This window comes from Musca autumnalis, unplaced genomic scaffold, assembly GCF_047663935.1.
Source record: "Musca autumnalis isolate F117 unplaced genomic scaffold, ASM4766393v1 scaffold_5, whole genome shotgun sequence".
Lineage (NCBI taxonomy): Eukaryota > Metazoa > Arthropoda > Insecta > Diptera > Muscidae > Musca > Musca autumnalis.
In genome coordinates, this window is record NW_027412088.1 from 23,265,281 (window position 1) to 23,291,225 (window position 25,945).

The 25,945-nt window shown below is 29.9% G+C and overlaps 1 protein-coding gene across 1 annotated transcript in view; it reads left to right on the top strand.

Moving 5' to 3' along the window:
- The window catches only part of Sox14 (Sox box protein 14), an 84,246-nt gene extending 66,497 nt beyond the window's left edge, over positions 1 to 17,749 (top strand). The window contains exon 2 of the mRNA XM_073990766.1: positions 11,808 to 17,749. Within this exon, the coding sequence (XP_073846867.1) occupies positions 11,808 to 13,643 (1,836 nt within the window). The 3' untranslated portion in view covers positions 13,644 to 17,749. The remainder of the gene's footprint in view (positions 1 to 11,807) is intronic.
- Positions 17,750 to 25,945: the final 8,196 nt, after the last annotated feature.

A 25,945-nucleotide genomic window follows, 5' to 3' on the forward strand; every position in this document is an offset into this window, starting at 1 on the left:
CTCTTCAATATTCACTTTACTTGTCGCTGAGTTTTATTTGTATTTATCTAAGTTTAATGACTGATTAAGAGAGAGGGCGATAAAATGAAATTTCAAAAGTAGAAGCCTAAAGTGTTTGCCAATAAATTAAAGGCTCCCAAAATATGCACAAAATCAATGACCTAACATGGCCATCAATCACCTGGAAATAATTCAACACCAACACCGCCTTTACCGCCGTAATTTTGTAAATGTAAATTTCATCATAAGTTAATGACATTTTATTAATAATATTTATATATTTGTTGTTGTTGTAAATATACATTTTGTAAAAATGCATAACAACCAACTGTTTACCTAACATTCGAAGTTTAAAGACCCCTGGAGAATTCAATGAAATGCATTTTTCGTCAATGGTGGTGGTGGTGGTGGTGTGGTGTGCGCTTCAGTTTTAACATCTGGAAAACACAGATTGTAAATGACAGCAAAGGGGCTGGGGAAGGAAGGAGGCCAGCAGAAGTGTACATATTGAGTAACTTACCTCCAAATTATCTTTTACAATAAAACAAAAAAGTCATGTAAAGACTTTTATTGCTAACAACCTCCCCAAAAAAATGAGGCCAGCCTTATTTTATTTCATCGTTTTTTTTTTTTTTTGTTTTTTTGTGTAATTTCCATTGCGTCAATTGATAACCTAGATAATGCGAATTACATTAAGTATATCAGTTACCAGATGTTCGCAGTAAAAAAAAAGAAGACGGAAAAAAATTAAAACCAATTTAAATCAGTTTAATGAGATGCAGGCAGGCCGCAGCCCCTAAATTGCTGAATGTTAAAGAAAAAGCAATAAAAACAAATGTTATCATTTTTAAAATGCAATTTTTTATTATTATTATGGAGGTTATATTTTTGTAAAAGAAAAAAAGGGAAGGGAAATTCAAAAGTAGAGCAACTTCTGTATTTTGAGGTGTAATTGGGCGCGAAAAAAAAACATCTAATGACAACAAAGTCTCGATATTGGGCCAAACTGTTCCCATTAAATAAATAAATAAATAAATAAATAAATAAATAATTAAATAAATAAAAAAATTAAATAAATAAATATATAAATAAATAAATATATAAATAAATTAATTAATTAATAAATTAATAAATATTATTAAGACTATGTCCTAATGGGCCATAAGATCATTTTGTTCATCGATTTTTTTTTCTTCACTTTAAAATAAGGACAATCTTAAATGTTACGCATAGGTAGTGACAAGTATTATTCACGGTGATGTACCTTATAATTATTTCAACAAAATCATTCGTATGGGATGATGGAGAATATTAAGAATTTTAAATTCAAATTTCTAATCTTATAAAATCGCAGACAAAATAAACATATTTTCATTTTTTTGCTAAGTTATCAAGTCATTTTAAGGGTAGCGAATACATTGTGACAACAATCATACGCACAGATGTTCTTTAGGTTAGATGTTCTTTATTTGGAACATTTCTTTCTTTAACAAAAAGTAAAGGATTTCGTAAGATTTTGATCCACTATGGAATTATGTAAAATTACCGGTCCAAAATTAAAACACATAATTTCATCCCAAAATATATACATTTGTAATCATGTAATTTTCTCAAAGAAATAGTACACCTAGATATATGGTTTATTCTGAAACTCATAGTGAAATTTTGTGTAGAATTTTTCATCTTTTGACACTTTTCACCTAGAAGCAAGTTGTATATTACTTTCATGTATCAACTCGAAAAAAGAAGGAAAAAATTTTCATCAAAAAAAATTGGGAAATATTTTCATGTTTTTTTCAGCAAAATAAGTATCTATCAATTTTTATGATATATAATGTAAATAGGCATTTCATTTCTTTGATGACCCATAGTGAAATTTGACGAAGAATATTTTTGTCTTGACTACGTCCTAATGGGCTATAAGATTATTTTGTTTATCGATTTTTTGTTTACTTTAAAATAAGGACAATGTAAAATGTTATGTATAGGTAGTGACAAGTATTATTCACAGTGATGTACCTTATAATTATTTCAACAAAATCATTCGTAAGAATTTCAAATTCAAAATTCTAATCTCATCGCAGACAAAATAAACATATTTTCATTTTTTTGCAAAGTTATCAAGTCATTTTAAGGGTAGCGAATACATTGTGACAACAATCATACGCACAGATGTTCCTTAAGTTATTTTTATTTTATACTACCAGAGACTCATAATGAAATTGCATTTGAAACATTTCTTTCTTTAACAGTATTCGAAAAAAGTAAAGGATTTTGCTAGATTTTGATCCGCTATGGAATTATGTAAAATTACCGGTCCAAAATTAAAACACATAATTTCATCCCAAAATATATACATTTGTAATCTAATTTTTTATGGAAATAGTACACCTAGATATATGGTTTATTCTGAAACTTATAGTGAAATTTTGTGTAGAATTTTTCATCTTTTGACACTTTTCACCTAAAAGCAAGTTTCATATTACTTTCATGTATCAACTCGGAAAAAGAAGGAAAAAAATTTTTCATAAAAAAAAAATTGGGAAATATTTTCATGTTTTTTCAGCAAAATTGGTTCTTCTATTTTTCTGATATATAATATAAATAGACATTTCATTTCTTTGGCGACCCATAGTGAAATTTGACGAAGAATATTTTTGTCTTTGACGTCTTCTCTCTAAAAGTATGTTTTGTGGGACAATTTTGAATAAACTCAGTATAGAATTATGTAAAATTAACAGTCCAAAATTAAAACACATAATTTCATCCCAAAATATATACATTTGTAATCTAATTTTCTCAAAGAAATAGTATACCTAGACATATGGTTTACTCTGAAACTCATAGTGAAATTTTGTGTAGAGTTTTTCATATTTTGACACTTTTCATCTAGAAGCAAGTTTCATATTACATTCATGTACCAACTCGAAAAAGGAAAAAATTGTCATAAAAAAAATTGGGAAGTATTTTCATTTTTCAGCAAAATTGTTACTTCTATTTTTATGATATATAATATAAATAGACATTTCATTTCTTTGGTGACTCATTGTGAAATTTGACGAAGAATATTTCTTTCTTTAACAATATTCCCAAAAAGTAAAGAATTTTGCTAGATTTTGATCCACTATGGGATTGTGTAAAATGAACAGTCCAAAATTAAAACACATAATTTCATCCCAAAATATATACATTTGTAATTAAATTTTCTTAAGGAAATATTATACCTAAATATATGGTTTATTCTGAAACTCATAGTGAAATTTTGTGTAGAATTTTTCATCCTCTGACACTTTTTACCTAGAAGCAAGTTTCTTATTACTTTCATGTATCAACTCGAAAAAAGAAAGAAAAAAACTTTCATCAAAAAAACATGGGAAATATTTTCATGTTGTTGCAGCTAAATTGATACATTTATTTTTATGATATATAATATAAATAGACATTTCATTTCTAAGGTGACCCATAGTGAAATTTGATGAAGAATATTTTTGTCCTTGACGTCATCTCTCTAAAAGTATGTTTTGTGGTACAATTTTGAAGAAACAATTTTGAATTATGTAAAATTAACAGTCCAAAATTAAAACACATAATTTCATCCCAAAATATATACATTTGTAATCTAATTTTCTTAAGGAAATATTATACCTAGATATATGGTTTATTCCGAAACTCATAGTGAAATTTTGTGTAGAATTTTTCATCTTTTGACACTTTTCACCTAGAAGCAAGTTTCATATTACTTTCATGTATCAACTCGAAAAAAGAAGAAAAAAAGTCATCAAAAAAATTGGGAAATATTTTCATGTTTTTTCAGCAAAATTGTTACTTCTATTATTATGATATATAAATAGGCATTTCATTTCTTTGGTGACCCATAGTGAATTTTGACAAAGAATATTTTTGTCCTTGACGTCTTCTCTCTAAACTTATGTTTTGTGGGACAATTTTGAATAAACTCAGATGAAGTCCAACTTTAACCGTAAAATGAGTTTTTCATTTTTAGAGATTTCTGGCGATTAGATAAGATTTACAGATTTGGTGTACTCTGAGACCTATAGTAAAATTTTATGACAAACAATTTTGTAGAATATTTGAATTTGATATGATCACATTTTAAAGGAGTTTTTCGAAGATTTTTGAAAAAAGGACCAAAAAGACCCCTTTGATGAACCGCATGAGGGTTAAAATTTAAAGAAAAAATATTGAACACATCCTCCTCTATAAAGTTGCCAAAGACACTTTTCACCTTGAATCAAGTTTCATATTACTTTCATGTATCAACTCGAAAAAAGAAGGAAAAAAATGTCATCAAAAAAATTGGGAAATATTTTCATTTTTTTCAGCAAATTTGTTACTTCAATTTTTATGATATATAATGTAAATAGTCATTTAATTTGAAATTGTGACTTATTGAAATTGTGAAATTTGACAAAGAATATTTTTGTCTTTGACGTCATCTCTCTAAAAGTATGTGCTGTGGTACAATTTTAAAGAAACTCATATGAAGTCCAACTTTAAACCTAAAATGTGTTTTTTCATTTTTAGAGATTTCTGGCGATTAGATAAGATTTAGAGATTTGGTGTATTCTGACCCCTATAGTAATTTTTTATGAGGAATAATTTTGTAGAATATTTGGATTTGATATGATCACATTTTAAAGGAGTTTTTCGAAGATTTTTGAAAAAAGGACCAAAAAGACCCCTTTGATGAACCGCATGAGGGTTAAAATTCTTAACAAAAATATTGCCCACATCCTTCTCTGTAAAGTTGCTAAAGACACTATATACCTAAAATGCAGGGATTCCATGATATCTTAACTCAAATGCAAATGGGCGGAACTTACCCGGCCTACTTTGGTTACTTTCCGATGTAAACTGTAAAAAACCCGATCGGGAGGTACCGACAAATTTCATATGGAAAGTTGTACACCTCTAATGAGGACTATATACCAAATTTCTGCAATTTCGGAGGAATATTGAGGCCACAACCTTCAAAATAACGGAAATCGTGTGGTAGCGTTCTTTGGGGGCTATATGTAAGCGGCCATCCCTGTACATTCCCTGACAATTTCAGGAAAATCAGTTCAGTAGTTTTTGTAGAAAAGATTAAATTTGAAAATTAAAAGAAGTGGGCGTGGTTAAATTTACTTTAAATAAAATCCTAAGTCGGGTTATGGCGAACATTTCCCAAAAAAATTATCTAAATCGGTCCAGTCGTTCTCAACTGATTCCATTACCAACGAACGACATTTGGTCCATACTTTGCACCTCGTGAAATTTCTACCAGACTTAGGTGAGGTTCCAATATGGACTCAATCGGCCCACTCCTTCGGGTACCTCCCACACAAAATTTCGGAAAAGTTCAGTTTAGGACCTGCTCTCGAATCGCTGTGATTTTTGTTGTAATAACTTGTATACACTGTTCGCCATACGACGGTACAACTTTTATCAAGGGCAAGTCCATACTTCCTGAGTAAATAGCCTGAAAGGTGCAAAAAAAACCCTATGACACCGTGTGTAATTGGAGCGCAAGATAAATCTCGAACGGATCTGCCAATTCGGACCAAAATGTGGCCTTCGTAATATTTTGTCCAGACATAGTTTAAGTTCGAAGATGGGTTATATTGGTTCACTCCTTCCGGTACCTCCCCCACAAAAGTTCGAAAATGTTCGGAAAATTTGTGCGCACGATAACTCTTGAACGGAGTGACCGATGTTATCCATACTCTGCACATCCTATTATATCTACCAGACATAGATCAAGTTCAAATATGGACTATATTTGTCTATTCCTTCTGGTACCTCCCACACAAAATTTGGGATAAGTTTACTCTAAGACCTACTCTCGAATCGCTTTGATGTTTATATCCTCAGCATTTATGCTAACGAGTGTATATACACTTTCATACGGGCAAAATGTGCCTCATCGAAATAATGGTTTTAGACTCCAACAGGGACGTACGCAGGGGGGGGGCACTGGGGGCCCGGGCCCCCCCCGAAATGGTTTGGTCGACTACAATTTTTTGAGCTACTTTAACAAATTATTACGATTTTTTCTCTAAAATAATTTTTGTTTTTAAAATTTCAAATGAAAACTGATATTGTTCTGAAGGTTCTGTACTGAAAATGTACTTTGTCATCAAGTTCTCTAAGAAATATTCAATTTTTTTTTGTTTGAATACTCTTTTTAGAGAAACTTTCAGTAAAACTGAATTCCTTCTTTATGCCATGCCAGTGTTTTGGAATTCTGTAATGAATGTAAAACTTGTTGCTAAACAGTGAGATAAAATAATGGAGAAAAATGTATTGTTGTGCATTATGAAGTGATAATATATGCTACAAATAACGTGCCCATCTGAATTTTTTCCTATCAGTAACAAATTTGTAGATGAAAACAACCGTAAACGAAATTAATGCTCAAACTTTCGTTATATGGTATTGTATTAAAATCTGCTGTTATTTGTATTGTATATTACAGTGCTCTTGAACCAACTTTAAATGAAAGAAGCTTAGATGAGAAAATAAAAAAAAATAATTTTTAGGGTTTTTAGGTTTTGCTGGGAAACCACAAGCCCTATCAAAATGGAACCAAAGAAAATTTTGTAGCAGTGAAAATTCTCTACAATATTGTTTATAAATGATATTTTCGTAGTTTTTACCAATTCTGAGATATAGAAGTTCAAATTTGGACAATTCACTGACTGTATCGTCTCCTTATAAAACAATGTCAGGACTACAATTTCCTATCTTATACTTATATATCTCAAAAATGGTACAACCGAGTAAAAAAATTACGAATCCCAATCTTGTAAAGAATTTTCACCGCTATACGATTTTCTGAAGTCCCATTTCGACAAGATTTACTGTTTTGAAGCAAATCGTGAAAACTTAACAAAAAAAAAAAAAAAAAATAAAAATGTGACCTGAACTTCTATATCTCAAAAATGGTAAAACCTAGGAACAAATGAAACAAATTTTCAAAGTTACAACATTTTCTTTAGCCTCATTTCGATAGGACTTGTGGTTTCTAAGCAAAATTGCGAAAACCTAAAATAAACCTAAAAATGTGAACTTATTTAAAATTCCATCTTTTTTTTGGATTTTTCTAATCTATGAACATTGCTGTTTCAGAATCCACAAAAACTTCCCAGTTGTAAGCTCCATTCATTTAACGTTGGTTCAAGAGCACCGTGATATTGAACCCTCAGTCATTAGGCTAACGATAAAAATGTACCTTATCGAAATAATGTTCTTAGACTAATCATATGTTTTGACGAAACACGCGTCAAACAATTTGGAGTCGTGCCCATTATAACTCTCGGATAGATCAACAGATTTGGTCCAAATTTTGAATCTCGCAATATTTTGTCCAAACTTCCTTTGGACACCAGATTTCAAAATGTTTCCCTAAAATCTTGAGCAAAGTCCAATCCGATTTTTTCGAGACCTAGAGTAGGTTCGAATATGGATTACATCGATTCACTCCTTCAGATACCTTCAACACAAAATTTCAATTATCCGATTTGACCGAAACATCCTTAAATTACGTACATATCAAATTCTGAATCTTCTTGGCTATACAATTTATAGAAAAAAATTGGCTATGTAGCCCGTATTCGATCTGTATATATATAAAAGTCTCAACTCATACAGGCTGAGGATATATCACTGTAGGCAAACCCGACTGTTACTTTTTACTTGTTTTCCAGAAAACACAAATTATGAATTTTCATAAGTTTGTATCCGCTGTGCCGACAGAAGTGATTGGTCGTTGGAAAGTTTGTAAGGTCATCGAGTCCATTAACATCTAGTCGTACAATTAAGATAGAAATAAGGGGCAACAACAACCATTGATGTATCAGATGGATTTTTTTCGTCTTAAACTATTTTTTTCAGGATTTAGCTAAAATGTTGCTGAGCTTTTTTTTAGAGATATTTTTCGACCATGTGTTAGCGCAGTCTCAAACAGTACTGCGAGTTGGATTCGGAGTCTATGAGTCATAGATTGCATCGTCCGGATCCTGATATTTTTTTTTCTTTTTTTAATGTAATTTTTATTGGCTTTCACGGACTCTATCACTTCTTGTAAAATAGTAAAGTTTTGGTGTTTATATGCACTTAAGGAATATTTTTTTCTTACAATAACACAAAACTTTTTTAATGGCACTGAAGTTAGTGTGTGATAAAGAAGAAACGGCGTTATGTTCGGATCGAACTGTTTATATGCTCCAAACAATGTATATATCTATTCGACATATTCGCGAATGCAATCCCTGCGTTCGAACGTGGATTTATTTTCACCACTTTTTGCATGGATGTTCTCCCAACAAAATGATTTCCAAAATCCATATTACTGACGATATTTTTTAAAACGATATTTTTAAAACTTTATGCTAATAGCCTCGAATATAGAAAATGTTTCGAAAGCTATTCGCTGCGGGATTTAGAACCCAAAATGCCAAATAAGACGTAATGTGGTTGAAAATTCTGGGATACACCAAAACGTACATCTATATGGGTAATATTAATTTGAAAGATTTTTTAGTTATTGCTTCAGTTCTGTTGGAGAATTTGGTTAAAAACTTTTGTAAGGAGACTATGCCGAACGTGGTCTGATATGGTTCATCCAAGGACTGATATATTATAATCAGTTCCAAATTTCAATCTTGTATCTAAAATATTGCGATCTCTCTCTTTTGAATGTATATACTTTGTGGCAATATTGAATATACATAAAATTAATTAAAACCCCTTTAAAATAGCTTTACGTAACGATACACAACATTTTTAATTTTCATGATTTTTGGTCAAGTTGGGCCCCCCCCGAAATGAAATCCTGCGTACGTCCCTGGACTCCAAGTATGTTTGGACGAAATCCGTTTCAGACAATTTGGAGTTGATTTAGCCATGTCCGTCAGTCTGTCTGGCTGGTGCGCACGATAACTCTCGAATGGATCAACCGATTCGGTCCAAAATTTGGCTTTCGTAATATTTTGCCCAAACTTAGTTTAAGTTCGCAGATGGGCTATATCGGTCCACTACTTCCGGTACCTCCCCCGCAAAAGTTCGAAAATGTTCGGAAAATTTGTGCGCACGATAACTCTTGAAGGAAGTAACTGATTTGATCCATAATTTTCACATCGTGAAATTTCTACCAGACTTAGGTGAGCTTCCAATATGGACTCAATCGCTCCACACCTTCGGGTACCTCCCACACAAAATTTCGGATAAGTTCAGATTAGGACCTCCTCTCGAATCGCTTCGATTTTTGTTGCAGCAGCTTGTATTCACTGTCCGCCATATGATGGTACAAGTTTCATCAGGGGCAAGTTCATACTTCCTGAGAAAATGGTCGGAAAGGTGCAAAAAGCCCCTATGACACCTTGTGTAGTGGTTGGAGCGCAAGATAACTCTCGAACGGATCTGTTGATTGGGTCCAAAATTTGGCCTTCGTAATATTTTATCAGAACATAGTTTAAATTCGAAGATGGGCTATATCGGCCCACTCCTGTAGGTACCTCCCCCACAAAAGTTCAAAAATGTTCGGAAAATTGTACGCACGATAACTCCTGAATGGAGTGACCGATGTAATCCGTACTCTGCACATCCTATTATATCTACCAGACATAGATCAAGTTCAAATATGGACTATATTTGTCTACTCCTTCAGGTACCTCCCATTTCGGATAAGTTCACTTTAAGACCTGCTCTCGAATCGCTTTGATTTTTTTTTTTTTGAAGAGATTTGCATTCGATATCTCCATTACGACGGAAAAAGTTATATTAGGGGCGAAAGGTGTTAAAAACCCTATGCCACGATAACTCTCGAACGGTTCAACCGAGTTGGTCCAACATTTGGTCTTTCGTCACATTTTAGTTTCATGGGGCAATACCGGAGCACAACTTCCGGTACTTCTCCCCCAATAAAATGTCACTAAAATGCTAGGACGATATCGCTTGAATTGGTCAACCAATTTGGTCCAAACTTTGGTTCTCCTAATATTTTGTCAAAATTTAGTTTAACTTCTAAAATTGCCCATATCGGTCCTCCCTAAGGGTACCTCCCCCAAAACAGTTCAACATTGGTGTCTATGTGCAGTTAATTCCTAATCCACATTTTTGTCGGCAAGTTCAAATGTTGAAAAAGGGTCACCGAATTCTGAAGAAACCCTAAATACATTCGATCTGCCCCTAGATGAATGTTTCACTTCACATTGGCTGAGGGTATATCTCTGTCGGCAAAGAGAAAAGTCGTGGGACACAGAAAACGATTATTGAGACAATTTGACAAAAAATAAAGAAATTCAACAACATCAACGACGATCTCAGCTGCCACAATCGTCATTCATGTCATTCACTGCAAGATGGTAACATTATTCATACTGCAGGTGGTCAGTATTTCTTCATTTTAGCCGAACCACTGCGATACGGTGTCACTGTAAAACTTAACACCGGCTGCAATTGAACTCCGTTATGGAAATATCGTCGATAACAACAATCGCACCCTCCTTTATTTCACTCCTGATAATTTTCCGCCTTCATAAGCGATTACCCAACATTTCACTTCAGAGGAACGAAAGTCTGACTATCGATAGCTTTCCAGTGTTGTCTTATTCTATCGTAATTTTTACAAATTATTACTCTATTGTGACATAAAATATTAGTCATAAATCCATGTTAAGACTTTCTATTCTATTACAAACTAAAAGTCTATGGCTCTGTTCCAGAACCTGCAAGAATCTATTATTTTAAAAAATTCTGTTAAATTTATAAAGGAACAACAGTTTAAAAATTTGCATAATAATAGACTCCTGCGGGTTCTGGAACAGATCATTTATTTTAATTTGAAAAATTTACATCAATTACATGCAACCCCTTTGTAATTCTCATTCACTTCATGTAATTGTAACTTGAAGCCTAAAAGTATACCTTGATTTTTTGGGTTGATATCTTAACCATTTTCAGGTCTATATTTTTATATTAAACCACCAAGATTCATAGTTAAAATTTCTAAAATTTCGCCATATTACGTTTCATATTTCAGTTTACCCCTCTCCTCCCCCTCCAAAACATTATCATCATTTGACAATGAAGTGTTCATTGTCAGGTCAATGAACCCGTTATTTTTTTAACTTTCATTAGTAATCTTATCATAAGCTTTCTTGGGGTTTTTGTTGCAATTTGTTATTATTATTTTTCATCATTAATTATAATACATTGTAGGCTGCACACAAATATACAAACACACATACACATGTATACAAAACACCTACCGCACTTGAGGGGTTCGTTTTCAGGTGCTATTTTAAATACCTGTGTGCCCTGCCTGTGCAATGCAATGCTCACACATGATTTCAAAATCTATACCTATTTCGCACAACAAGTTCATGGAAATTGCAGAGTGTAGCAAAAAAAACTTTTTTGGAGGCGATAAAAGCCTAACACAAACAGCAATAACAACAAAATGAGATAACATTCTAAATATACTTAAAGAACACGTCAAAAGAAATTTAGGAAAGCAAAAAAAAAATATTTGTTCTTGAACTTGAGTACAATGACCTCGACACAAATAAAATTTGTGCTAGAAAAAATAATCTAACGCACACACACGGGAATGTGGGCCAGTGTTAATTTGTGGGGTTGGGTGGGGTGAGTGAGGAAGAACATGATTTTATTGAATGTTTGAAAATTGATTTTTGTTTTTTATTTTTTGTTTATTTGCTAAATAATCGACCTGTTTAAAATCTGATTTCTGTTTATTGACGTTTTTCTTATGCCTCCCCTTCTTTTTCTCACTTTCATTGCAGACTAAAAAACATTCTCCCGGTCACATTAAGCGGCCCATGAATGCATTTATGGTATGGAGCCAAATGGAACGACGCAAAATCTGTGAAAAGACCCCGGATATGCATAATGCTGAAATTTCCAAGGAGCTGGGTCGCCGCTGGCAACTATTGGGCAAAGAAGAGAAACAGCCCTACATTATGGAGGCTGAAAAATTGCGCAAACTTCACATGATTGAGTATCCCAACTACAAATACAGGCCACAAAAGAAATTGGCCCGGGCCAATTCATCTTCCAGCAAACAGGGCCAAGATGGTAATTCGGCCCACAATGAAAGTTCAGAATTGAATTCATCCTCCTCCTCAACTGGTTCTCAAAAGAGTCAACAAAGCAATACCTCTACGGCCAAGCCTGGTCGCAAAGGCAAACGTTCAGCTTCCAACAGTAATAACAGCAACAACACTACTAATCAATTAAATTATCACAACAACACCGCCAATGGTGGTACACCACCCTATAAAAAGCAACGCCATAATAGCTGTAAATCCTTGGCCAGCAACACCACCATGGACTATGAAGATGATGATGATTTCTTCAATACAACCGGCGGCAGTGGTGGTGGTGGTGATGCTTGTCTTGGCAATACCTCCTCCCATCATTTGGATATTAGTACTAGTTATTTAAATGCCACAGGGGGAAGTGATTTCTCCCACACCTCAAACCCCAACTACTATGGTCCAGACACAGATACCGGCATGCTACATGTTACCGGGGAACAGTCACCACCACCACCACCAAATCGTCAAAGATTACCCACCTTACAGCCAAATCTAATATCTGGTACGTTCCAATTTAAGACCGATGATGATTGTGATGAAACCGCCATCAAAATAGAGGATGTAATGAATTCCCTGGCGGGTAATGGTTATTATCCAGATTCCATATGTGATTTAGATGATAGTGATTCTTCAGATTTGCACAGCACCTATACGAATATTGTCAACAATGATGCCAATTTACATCCTGCCAGTCAGCAACAGCAAAACCCCCACCACCACCACCAACTGCAACAGCAGCAAAATGGTTCCATGCAGCAGTATTCTGATATGAAAGACGTGATGACCTCCTATTATGAATTGCCAACTGCCGCCACCCAGCACTCAACGCACGCATCTGTGAACTGTGATTTATTAAGGCTGGACAATGAGAGTCCTCACAATCTTGAGGCCCAGCAACAGACTAGTTATACCATATTGGCCCCCAGCAGCAGTGGCGGCTGTGATCCAAATTCCCAAAATCAGCAAAATACGCAACTGCATCACATGCAACAGCATCAACAACAACAACAGCAAGTGTTTATGAACATTGAAATACACAATGGCAGCAACAACATCAACAGGCTTTGCATTAAAGATGAAAACAACACATTCCATCTCGATGATCATCCCCACAATGTTGCCGGTGTTGCGGCTGGTGGTGGCGGCTCTGCCCCCACAGTTGTCATACCCTGCAACTCGGATGAATGCTGTGACATGTTAAATGCCACACCCCACTCACCCCACTCTCTCAGTCTCTGTGGCCACTCACCCATGGTTGGTGGTGGTGGCGCCGGCGCCGGCAGCAGTATTGTTGCCACTGCAGTTGAGGCCAGTATTTGTTCATTTAATCCGGACCACTGTGATACGGTATCTCTGGAAAACTTAACACCGGCTACAAGTGATCTCAATTATTTAAATATTGTCGATACCAACAATCGCACCCTCTTCGATTTCACACGTGATGATTTCCCACCATCACAAGCGATAAACAGCCATTTAGAATTTACACAACCCAACACTCAACAATCGTGGACACTGTAAATGCGTGCGTTTGCCTGGGTATTTGGGATACATCATCCTCCGTTCAACTACTCATTCTCAGTCTCAGCCTCAACTCATCCTTATATAGAGAACAGAAAAAACTAAGCAACAAAATGTAAGAGATAAATAAGTCTAAAATAAGGTCAGAGTTTGGAGCTCGAAAACAAATACAACAATTACTTTAAGGGAATGGTCAAGTGTTGTAAATTTCTTTTTCGCATGATAAACGGATACGCGTGAAAGAGAAAATTACAGTGCATTTTAGTGGCCTCCCAAGTTATAACTCCCAGCTCTGTAATTAGAGAGTAAGTCCCCCTCCCCCACACTGTTTAACAAGTTGTGAGCAAGAATTTTTTTGTGATAATTGGTTTGAGAAGTTATAAGAAGATCCGCAGATAATTGAGAATTAATGGTAAGAGAGCTTTAAGTAGATATCATAACATTTGTAATCGGGTTTTGAATCTCCTTTTCGATATTTTTTTAGCGCCAAATACGAGCTAAAGGAGAATACTTTTGCATTTCTGTCTGGCAGTGGGAAAATATAATGTCGTCGTATTTTGTCCAAACTTAGAAAAAGTTCGAGGGTGGGGAACATCGAACCACTTCTTGTGGTATCTCGAAGGCAGTAACATTGTTATATTTCTACCAGACCTAGATAAAGTTCAAATATTAACCATATTCGTTCACTCCTTCGGATACCTAGACCACATCATTTCAAAAATAAAAAAAAAATATATATTTTTCTCCCACAACGTTATAAAAATTTTTGCAGTTTGTTGTCCTCGGGTCCCTACGATGGTACTTCTTTTTTCATACTTCCTGAGATAATGATCTTAAAACGTTTCAATACAGTTTCCTGAGATATGGGCCCTCTCGGCAATGGCCGAAAGTTCTTAAAACCCCAACCCTGTAGGTTTCTTTCTTTCCTATTCCTCTTGATAATTGTCCGAATTTTCCAAAAACCCACTCATGTTTTTTTTTGTGATAAATGAAAGGTTTACACACTTTCATACGGGCAAAATGTGTCTCATCGAAATAATGGTTTTAGACCCCAAGTATATTTGGACGAAATGTGTTTCAGACAATTTGGAGTCGATTTAGCAATGTCCGTCTGTCTGTCTGTATGTGTGTCTGGCTGGCTGGCTGGTGCGCACGATAACTCTCGAACGGATGATGAACGGTTTGGCTTTGGCAATATTTTGTCCAAACTTAGCTTAAGTTCGAAGATGGGTTATATCGGTCCACTCCTTCCGGTACCTCCCCCACAAAAGTTCGAAAATGTTCGGAAAATTTGTGCGCACGATAACTCTTAAAGGGAGTAACCGGTTTGGTCCATACTTTGCACATTGTGAAATTTCTACCAAACTTAGATAAGGTTTCAATATGGACTCAATCGGTTCACGCCTTCGGGTACCTCCCACACAAAATTTCGGAAAAGTTCAGTTTAGGACCAGCACTCCAATCGCTTTGATTTTTGTTGTAGAAACTTGTATTCACTTCCACCCATACGACGGTACAAGTTTCATCAGGGGCAAGTCCATACTTCCTGAGAAAATAGCCTGAAAGGTGCAAAAAATCCCTACTCACGGAGTCAGTAGTGGTTGGAGCGCAAGATAACTCTTGAACGGATCTGCCGATTCAGTCCAAAATGTGACCATCGTAATATTTTGTTCAACCTTAGTTTAAGTTCGAAGATAAGCCATATAGGTCCACTCCTTCAGGTACCTCCCCCACAAAAGTTCAAAAATGTTCGGAAAATTTGTGCGCACGATAACTCCTGAAGGGAGTAACCGATTTGTTCCACACTTTGCACATCCTTATATATCTACCAGATATAGATCAGGTTTGAATATGGACTATAGTTGCCCATTCCTTCGGGTACCTCCCACACAAAATTTCAGATAAGTTCACTTTAAGACCTGCTCTCGAATCACTTTGATTTTTTGTTGAAGCAACTTGCATTCGCAGCCTCAATTACGACAGTAAAAGTTTTTTCAGGGGCAAATCCATACAAATCCATAAAAAACAGCCCGAAAGTTGTAAAATGCCCCACACAAATGTTCAACATTTTTGTGTTGTTAAGGGTCTGTTCGGGGATCCTTCCTGTTTATAGCGATATTATGTTTTTCGTAAGCTAGTATGTTAAAAAAGCCCTATATATCGATATTGCTGCAAATTTTTGCGCTTTAATCCTATCCATAGTTTTGTCGGTTCCTACGTCCAAAATTTGGAAAACCCCCTTAAATACATACGTTTGTTTTTTTTATACTGCGTTGATTGGCTCTGCCGATTTAATTATTACTTTCTGATAACTACCCCCACAAACACCTAAAATTGTACGCTGGAAACAGCCAAAACATTTTTTGTGGCGACGACGAACATGTTTTTTTTTACTTTTAAAATTATGGATCTATTCAGCGTAGATTTTGGTGCACCAATCCTGTTATTTTTTATTTTTATTTAATTTTTATTAAATACTTATTCTCATATTGCTCCTGTAAACAATCTTTGATTAACAAATAAGGACACATTATTACTCAGCCACAAATTCTCTCCTTTACTCTGTACATTTCGCCCATTTTTACTTAATAGGAAAGATTTTTTTATTTATTTTAGCAATTTCTATTTTTTCTACAAGTCTTACTTTATCTTGTGTCAAATTTTCATGTCGATATCTCTAGAACTCAATGAGTTATAGGCCATTTAGTTTGATACAAACCAATTGTTTCATAGACTAGAAATGTTAACAGCCTCTGTTATTGACACAACAAAACAATCTCTACTTCCCTTTATATTACAGTTGTTGTTGTTTAAATAAAACGAAGGAGGCCCTCACTAATGTCTTAATGGGGGGACGTCGTTAATTCATCGATGGTTTTGTTGGAAGTCGCTCGCATTCGTATTTACTAAACAACGACTGTTATGCACACAACATAAGACGGCAGTGATTTGTTTACATTGTAATGAACATCGATAGCCATCATAGAGAAGGCGTAGAGATATTTGTAATTTTTTTCTGTCTCTGATAGGGAGCACTAATGTTGTCCCTCAACATATGGATATGTGGCATGTTTTATTTTGTTTTATGAGAAAATGATTTACAACAAAATTCTCATTATTTACGAAAAAGAAAAAAAAACGACAATTATTCGTTTAGTAGAGAATGGTACTCACAAAGGTTAGTTATTGTAACCACATAACTCTCGTGTTTTGCTCCCTACATTAGTCGTTCGTCGTTTGTTTACATATGACGAAGATGGCTCCCCCTTAACATGGAATCGTTTTTTATTCATTGTTGTTTGGTTTGTTTTGTATGTTGTATTTTTTCTAATATGAATACATGTGATTTGTTTACAAGGCTGTGCATGCATTGTGTGTATGTAGGTGCCGTGTTGTGCCTTGATAAAATAATTTTGACTTTGAATGGCCCTACAATCCTTAAAAATGGACCAATTTTCGCCAAATTTTTTGCATTAAGTTTCTTGTTGAGTCTAGAAAAAATGAAAATTATTAAATATTGTCCAACACTTGCAGGAATATTTTTTTATTAATTTAATAGTGTGGAAAAAAACCAAATGCCTTCACTTAGGGACTTCCGTTGTTCGTTGACAACAATAACATTCGTGTTATTTTTCCTACATCGGTCGTCGTTTTTGCATTAAATTCCTTGTTGAGTCTAGATAAAATGGAAATTATTAAATATTGTCCAACACTTGCAGGAATATTTTTTATTAATTTAATAGTGTGAAAAAAACGAAATGCCTTCACTTAGGGACGTTCGTTGTTCGTTGACAACAATAACATTCGTGTTATTTTTCCTACATCAGTCGTCGTTTGTTATGACAAAGAGGCTCCCCTTTTAATAGATAAAAATGGACATGTTTTATTCATCTCTGGTTTGTTTTGTATGTCGTATCCCTCTAATAATAATTTGTTTACATTGTAAACTTTACAAGGCTGTGTGTACTTTGATGCACTATTGTGCCTTCATAAAAGAATGTTTGCCCAATTTAACATTGAATCGCTGTAAAATCCTTAAAAGTGGATCAAATTTCACCACAATTTTTTGTATTAAGATCCTTGTTGAGTCGAGAAAAATAGAAAAATATTAAAAACTGCCCAACACATACAAAAATATTTTCTTTTAATTTAATAATCGTTTTTGTGACAAATTTAACACTCGTGTTAATTTTAGTTATGACGAAGAGATTCCCAATAATAGTTAAACATTGACATGTTGAGTTGATTTTTGGTTCGTTTTGATTGTGGGTGGTATTCCTGTAATAAGAATACATGTGATTTGTTTACAAGGATTTGTGTGTATGTTGGTGCAGTGATCTACCACCATACAATGGCTGTAAAATCCGTAAAAATGGATCAATTTTAAAAAATTTTTTACACTAAATTAAAAAAAATTAAAATTATTAAAATATGAATATAAGCACAGGAACAATTTTTATTAATTTTATAAAAAAAATGAACCAATAATCATCAACATTTTTTAATAAAATTCCCAAAAAAGTTTAGCATTGAAAATACGTAAATTTTCTAATAATTTTCAAATTTTTTTCTTTACAATAATCGTTTTTTAGTCATGACGAAGAAGCTCTCATTGATCGTTGGTGTGTCACGCGCATTGATAAAATAAAATAAAATAAAATAAAATAAAATAAAATAAAATAAAATAAAATAAAATAAAATAAAATAAAATAAAATAAAATAAAATAAAATAAAATAAAATAAAATAAAATAAAATAAATTAAATTAAAATATAATAAATTATAATAAAATAAAATAAATTAAACAAAATTAAATAAAATAAAATAAAATAAAATAAAATAAAATAAAATAAAATAAAATAAAATAAAATAAAATAAAATAAAATAAAATAAAATAAAATAAAATAAAATAAAATAAAATAAAATAAACTAAAATAAAATAAAATAAAATAAAATAGAATAAAATAAAATAAAATACAAGAAAACAAAAGAAAATAAAATAAAACAAAATAAAACAAAGTTAAATAAAATAAAATAAAATAAAATAAAATAAAATAAAATAAAATAAAATAAAATAAAATAAAATAAAATAAAATAAAATAAAATAAAATAAAATAAAATAAAATAAACTAAACTAAAATAAAATAAAATAAAATATAATATAATAAAATTAAATTAAATAAAATAAAATTAAATAAAATAAAATAAAATAAAATAAAATAGAATAAAATAAAATAAAATAAAATAAAATAAAATAAAATAAAATAAAATAAAATAAAATAAAATAAAATAAAATAAAATGAAATAAAATAAATTAAAATAAAATAAAATAAAATAAAATAAAATAAAATAAAATAAAATAAAATAAAACAAAACAAAACAAAACAAAACAAAACAAAACAAAACAAAACAAAATAAAATAAAATAAAGTAAAATAAAATAAAATAAAGTAAAATAAAATAAAATAAAATAAAATAAAATAAAATAAAATAAAATAAAATAAAATAAAATAAAATAAAATAAAATAAAATAAAATAAAATAAAATAAAATAAAATAAAATAAAATAAAATAAAATAAAATAAAATAAAATAAAATAAAATAAAATAAAATAAAATAAAATAAAATAAAATAAAATAAAATAAAATAAAATAAAATAAAATAAAATAAAATAAAATAAAATAAAATAAAATAAAATAAAATGAAATAAAATAAAATAAAATAAATAAATTAAAATAAAATAAAGTAAAATAAATTAAAATAAAATAAAATAAATTAAAATAAAATAAAATAAAATAAAATAAAATAAAATAAAATAAAATAAAATAAAATAAAATAAAATAAAATAAAATAAAATAAAATAAAATAAAATAAAATAAAATAAAATAACATAAAATAAAATAAAATTAAATAAAGTAAAATAAAAATAAAATAAAATAAAATAAAATAAAATAAAATAAAATAAAATAAAATAAAATAAAATAAAATAAAATAAAACAAAACAAAACAAAATAAAATAAAATAAAATTAAATAAAATAAAGTAAAAGAAAATAAAATAAAATAAAATAAAGTAAAGTAAAATGAAATAAAATAAAATAAAATAAAATAAAATAAAATGAAATAAAATGAAATAAAATGAAATAAAATAAAATAAAATAAATAAATTAAAATAAAATAAATTAAAATAAAAAAATAAAATAAAGTAAAATAAATTAAAATAAAATAAAATAAAATAAAATAAAATAAAATAAAATAAAATAAAATAAAATAAAATAAAACAAAACAAAATAAAATATATTAAAATAAAATAAAATTAAACAAAATAAAATAAAATATAATAAAATAAAACAAAATAAAATAAAATAAAAATAGAAATGGGTAAATTTCTCTTTTTTTTCGTTAAATTCCTTATTGAGTCGAGAATAAGATAATATGAATACAACCTTGCGCATAGCTTATGTTCGTATGGTCAAGGTTGAATTCATATTAACTTTTTTTTTCTCGACTCAATAAGGAATTTAACGAAAAAAAAATTATAATAAATTGGGTGAATTTTCTATAAATTTATTTTTGAATATCTATAATTTTTTAATGCGAAAATTAATCAAAAGTCGGTAAAATTTTCGATTAAATTCCCTATTAAGCCTAAAAAATAAATACACAGAAAAAAATGTTAGGCATTTGATAAAAAAAATTCAAAGATTCAATAAAAAATTTATCGATTTTCCGGCGATAAAAAAATTGTCATATTGACAAAATTCATTAAAATTATTTGATCACAAAGTAAAAATACAACTGATAAAATATTTCACATATTGACAAAAATATTTATCAAAATATTCCACATTGTGCTTAAAAAAAAATATGTTCTTGATGAAAAAAATTTTATAAAAAATCGATAAATATTTTAGTCAATATGTGAAATATTTTGTCAGTTGTATTTTTACTTTGTGATCAAATAATTTTATCGAATTTCGTCAATATGACAATTTTTTTTTATCGCCGGATTTTTTTTTCTGTGTAACATTAAATTTTGCACATACGCCCCAAAATCCGCCAAAATCCGAAAACGCCCCAAAATCCGAAAAAATCAACGAATCGTCAGAAAATAAGTTAAAATGTATCAAAATCCATTCCCCCAAAAATTATGTATTTTAAGGGGTTCTCAGAATTTTGTGACCCTTTATGGATATTTGAACTTGCCGACAAATTTTGCCGCTTTGGATTAAAAGTTCAAAGTGTTGCGGAGGAGGTACACGGGCCGATATAGCCAATTTTGAAAATGAATTTTATTTTGGGAATCATTTCTTTTCGATAGATATCGCGCCCACCAATCATTTCAGAGTGTCGCCGTATAATTTAGAGCTAAATCATGAAAATCATAATATCACTGTAACCAAGACCACAAAGAGTAGCTTCGGTAAAAATTTTAAGAAGATCCGCGAATTGACGTTAAACTGCACTTAAGCAAAAATTTTGAGCTTTTATGACTCAGTTTTCGAACTTAAACTAAGTTTGAAAATATTAAAAGTTCGGACCAAATCGGTCGAACCTAACCGTACCATTTTACTGAATATTTTTGTACTTTTGTGGGCGAGTTACTGGAAGAAGTGGACCGATAAACACCATATCCGAACTTTATCTAAAATGCGCAGAAAAAAATCAAAATTATTTGAGAGGAGGTCTTAAACTGCTCTAAAAAGAAAGATCCATTCCTCCCCTTTTTAAAAAGTACTGTACAAACTACCAAGTAAAAACGTACCATTTTACCGAATATTTTTGTACTTTCGTGGGCGAGCTACTGAAAGGAGCGGTCCGATAAACACCATATCCGAACTTTATCTAAAATTCGCAGAAAAATTTGTCCGCCCCACCCACTACACATGGTGGCCGTATGGAGTTATTTACATCTTTCAGGTCAATTAATGAGGAAGTATGGACTTGCCCGTAGAAAAAATTTGTACCTTCGTAATAGAGGTTTCGAGCGCAACCTGTTGCAAAAAAATCAAAAATATTCGAGAGGAGGTCATAAACTGCTCTAAATTGAATGACCCCTTCCTTCCTTCCCTTTCCAAAATTACTGTACAAACGACCAAGTAAAAACTTTAAACAAGAGACTGTGATAAAGAAAAGTAAAGAAAACAACGTCCTTTTTTTGGTGGGTACTTAACCAATTAAGCCAAGTCAAGCATTTGGAATGGGAAAAATTGTCGACTGTGTTATTTTGAAGAGATTAGAAGATTTTTCCCAAATGCAAGATTTGGTAATGGGGGCTGGCTCCCAGAAACTGAGGAGTGGCTGGCAGCAGATGCAGCCATTTTTTTAATGTGTAAATAGTCGTTTTTAATTTCATGTTTTTTTACGTTACGGTTAAGTACCAAAAACCAAAAAAAAGGCAACGTGTTTTTTACTTTTTGCGATATTTGTTTATAATGAGAAACTATTTTTTGTTGGTGTAAACTTGTAGGAAATGAAAGCAATGTTTTTTTAATTTTGTAAATGTAGTATAGGGTAAATGTGAAACTTGGAATTTTTTATCCAAAGTGTTGTGATTTTTTTTTAAAATAAACTGAAGATGATGATGAAGGAGAAGAAGAAACAAAGTGATTTTGATACTTGGTTAGGAAAGTTTTATTCGGAGAGTTTGTACAGTACTTTTAAAAGGGGGCGGAAAGAAAATCTTTCAAATTTATTAAGCTTCTCTGCCACTCAAAAAAAAAATAAAATTAAATCAGGAACTTGTTAAACAGTGTAATACAAAAATATTTAATATTTTTTTATTTAATTATTATACACATAAATATACACAGTAATCTGTTGATAAAAAAACAACAACAAACAAACATGTTTTCATGCATATTCATATAAATCCATATATGTACATATACTACATATGTATGTATGAATGATATGTTATATATGTAAGCAAAAGTATGCAACTCAATAGCAAAAAAGCAAAGAAAAAAAACACAAAACGAAAGCCAAGCAATTGATTGTATTCTTCTTCTTCTTGTTTTCTGCTTATAATCTGAGTGTATTTCATTACTTTAAGTAAAAAAAATAAAATACAACAACAACAAATCATAATAAAATTTTCTATATACACAATACACATAAAATCATATACTATACATATATACAAAAAAATATTCTTATATATACATACAAATTCTCTATATATATACATAAATCTAGTTTTATAGTGATATACATATACCTTATAAATATACATGCATACATATATATTTTAATAAAAACCAACAAACAACAAAGATTAAACAGAAACAAACAAAAAACTAATTAATTAATATATGTTTTAATATTAACTATTAATTGTAATAATAATAAAAAAATAGCAATTTAAGCTTTATAAAGAAAAGAAAGAGAAGAGACAGAGAATTAAACAAAAAATGTAACTATTCTAGTACCAATGTAAAGGAGATTGAAGAGCGTTGATGCAAAAGAAAAATGGAAACTATTTTATATGTCTCCCCAACCTGCTCCATCCCCCAATTTCCCCCTATTTGATAATCCCCCCAAGTTTTTATATTAGCTTACATATACATACTCCTTATATATTTATATATGTAAATGTTAAAAAGAATCAAATCAAACAACATAAACAATTTTAGTAGTGTTTCTTTTTTTCTATCGTCTAGTTTTATAAGTTTTAATGATAACCAACCAATCCATTCATTATGTACTCCCACCATTCATCACCATCCCCATCATAATGTCCCCCCACCACCCCTTCCACAAAAAATGCAAAATTTGAAACAATCCTTGCACACACTTCCATCTCTTAAAAAGAATAAAAACAAACAAACAACATTTTTAAAAATGCTACATAAAAATTTATATACATATTTAAAAACAAAATAAACATTGCGAAATGAAATTCTTAAAAAACAACATAAAAATCGTTTTTTTTTATTAATTGTTTTGGTTCGGTTTTTATTAATGACGCACTATTGCGGTTTTGGCCAATGCACGATAATGATACACTTTTTGGGCATGGGGCCGTCGCACAGTGGATTCGCATGGTATAAATAGGTTGGTAAGTATTTTGGACAGAAAAAAGGGAAATAACAAGTAAGCAAGAATTAGACGACTTAGGCGACAGATCTTGAAACATTTCACTTAAGCGAAAATCTAAAAAAGACCTCCTTGGAACTGGATACGTTTGGAAGAACTTTTACGATGTGAAAAGTTTTTAAAAAATATTTTTTCAATAATCGTGGATTTTTTAAAAAATATTTTTTCAATAATCGTGGATTTTTTAAAAAATATTTTTTCAATAATCGTGGATTTTTTAAAAATATTTTTTTCATTAAACGTGGATTTTTTAAAAATATTTTTTCATTAAACGTGTATTTTTTTAAAATATTTTTTCATTAAACGTGGATTTTTTTACAAATATTTTTTCATTGAACGTGGATTTTTTAAAAATATTTTTTCATTAAACGTGGATTTTTTAAAAATATTTTTTCATTAAACGTGGATTTTTTAAAAATATTTTTTCATTAATCGTGGATTTTTTAAAAATATTTTTTCATTAAACGTGGATTTTTTAAAAATATTTTTTCATTAAACGTGGATTTTTTAAAAATATTTTTTCATTAAACGTGGATTTTTTAAAAATATTTTTTCATTAAACGTGGATTTTTTAAAAATATTTTTTCATTAAACGTGGATTTTTTAAAAATATTTTTTCATTAAACGTGGATTTTTTAAAAAATATTTTTTCAATAATCGTGGATTTTTTAAAAAATATTTTTTCAATAATTGTGGATTTTTTAAAAAATATTTTTTCAATAATCGTGGATTTTTTAAAAAATATTTGTTCAATAATCGTGGTTTCTTTAAAAAAATATTTTTTCAATAATCGTGGATTTTTTAAAAAATATTTTTTCAATAATCGTGGATTTTTTAAAAAATATTTTTTCAATAATCGTGGATTTTTAAAAAAATATTTTTTCAATAATCGTGGATTTTTTAAAAAATATTTTTTCAATAATCGTGGATTTTTTAAAAAATATTTTTTCAATAATCGTGGATTTTTTAAAAAATATTTTTTCAATCATCGTGGATTTTTTAAAAAATATTTTTTCAATAATCGTGGATTTTTTAAAAAATATTTTTTCAATAATCGTGGATTTTTTAAAAAATATTTTTTCAATAATCGTGGATTTTTTAAAAAATATTTTTTCAATAATCGTGGATTTTTTAAAAAATATTTTTTCAATAATCGTGGATTTTTTAAAAAATATTTTTTCAATAATCGTGGATTTTTTAAAAAATATTTTTTCAATAATCGTGGATTTTTTAAAAAATATTTTTTCAATAATCGTGGATTTTTTAAAAAATATTTTTTCAATAATCGTGGATTTTTTAAAAAATATTTTTTCAATAATCGTGGATTTTTTAAAAAATATTTTTTCAATAATCGTGGATTTTTTAAAAAATATTTTTTCAATAATCGTGGATTTTTTAAAAAATATTTTTTCAATAATCGTGGATTTTTTAAAAAATATTTTTTCAATAATCGTGGATTTTTTAAAAAATATTTTTTCAATAATCGTGTATTTTTTAAAAAAATATTTTTTCAATAATCGTGTATTTTTTAAAAAATATTTTTTCAATAATCGTGGATTTTTTAAAAAATATTTTTTCAATAATCGTGGATTTTTTAAAAAATATTTTTTCAATTATCGTGGATTTTTAAAAAAATATTTTTTCAATAATCGTGGATTTTTTAAAAAATATTTTTTCAATAATCGTGGATTTTTTAAAAAATATTTTTTCAATAATCGTGGATTTTTTAAAAAAATATTTTTCAATAATCGTGGATTTTTTAACAAATATTTTTTCAATAATCGTGGATTTTTTAACAAATATTTTTTCAATAATCGTGGATTTTTTAAATAATATTTTTTCAATAATCGTGGATTTTTTAACAAATATTTTTCAATAATCGTGGATTTTTTAAATAATATTTTTTCAATAATCGTGGATTTTTTAAATAATATTTTTTCAATAATCGTGGATTTTTTAACAAATATTTTTCAATAATCGTGGATTTTTTAAATAATATTTTTTCAATAATCGTGGATTTTTTAAATAATATTTTTTCAATAATCGTGGATTTTTTAACAAATATTTTTCAATAATCGTGGATTTTTTAAATAATATTTTTTCAATAACCCTGGATTTTTTTAAAAAAATATTTTGTCATTAATCGTGGATTTTTTAAAAAATATTTTTTTAATAATCGTGGATTTTTTAGAAAATATTTTTTCAATAA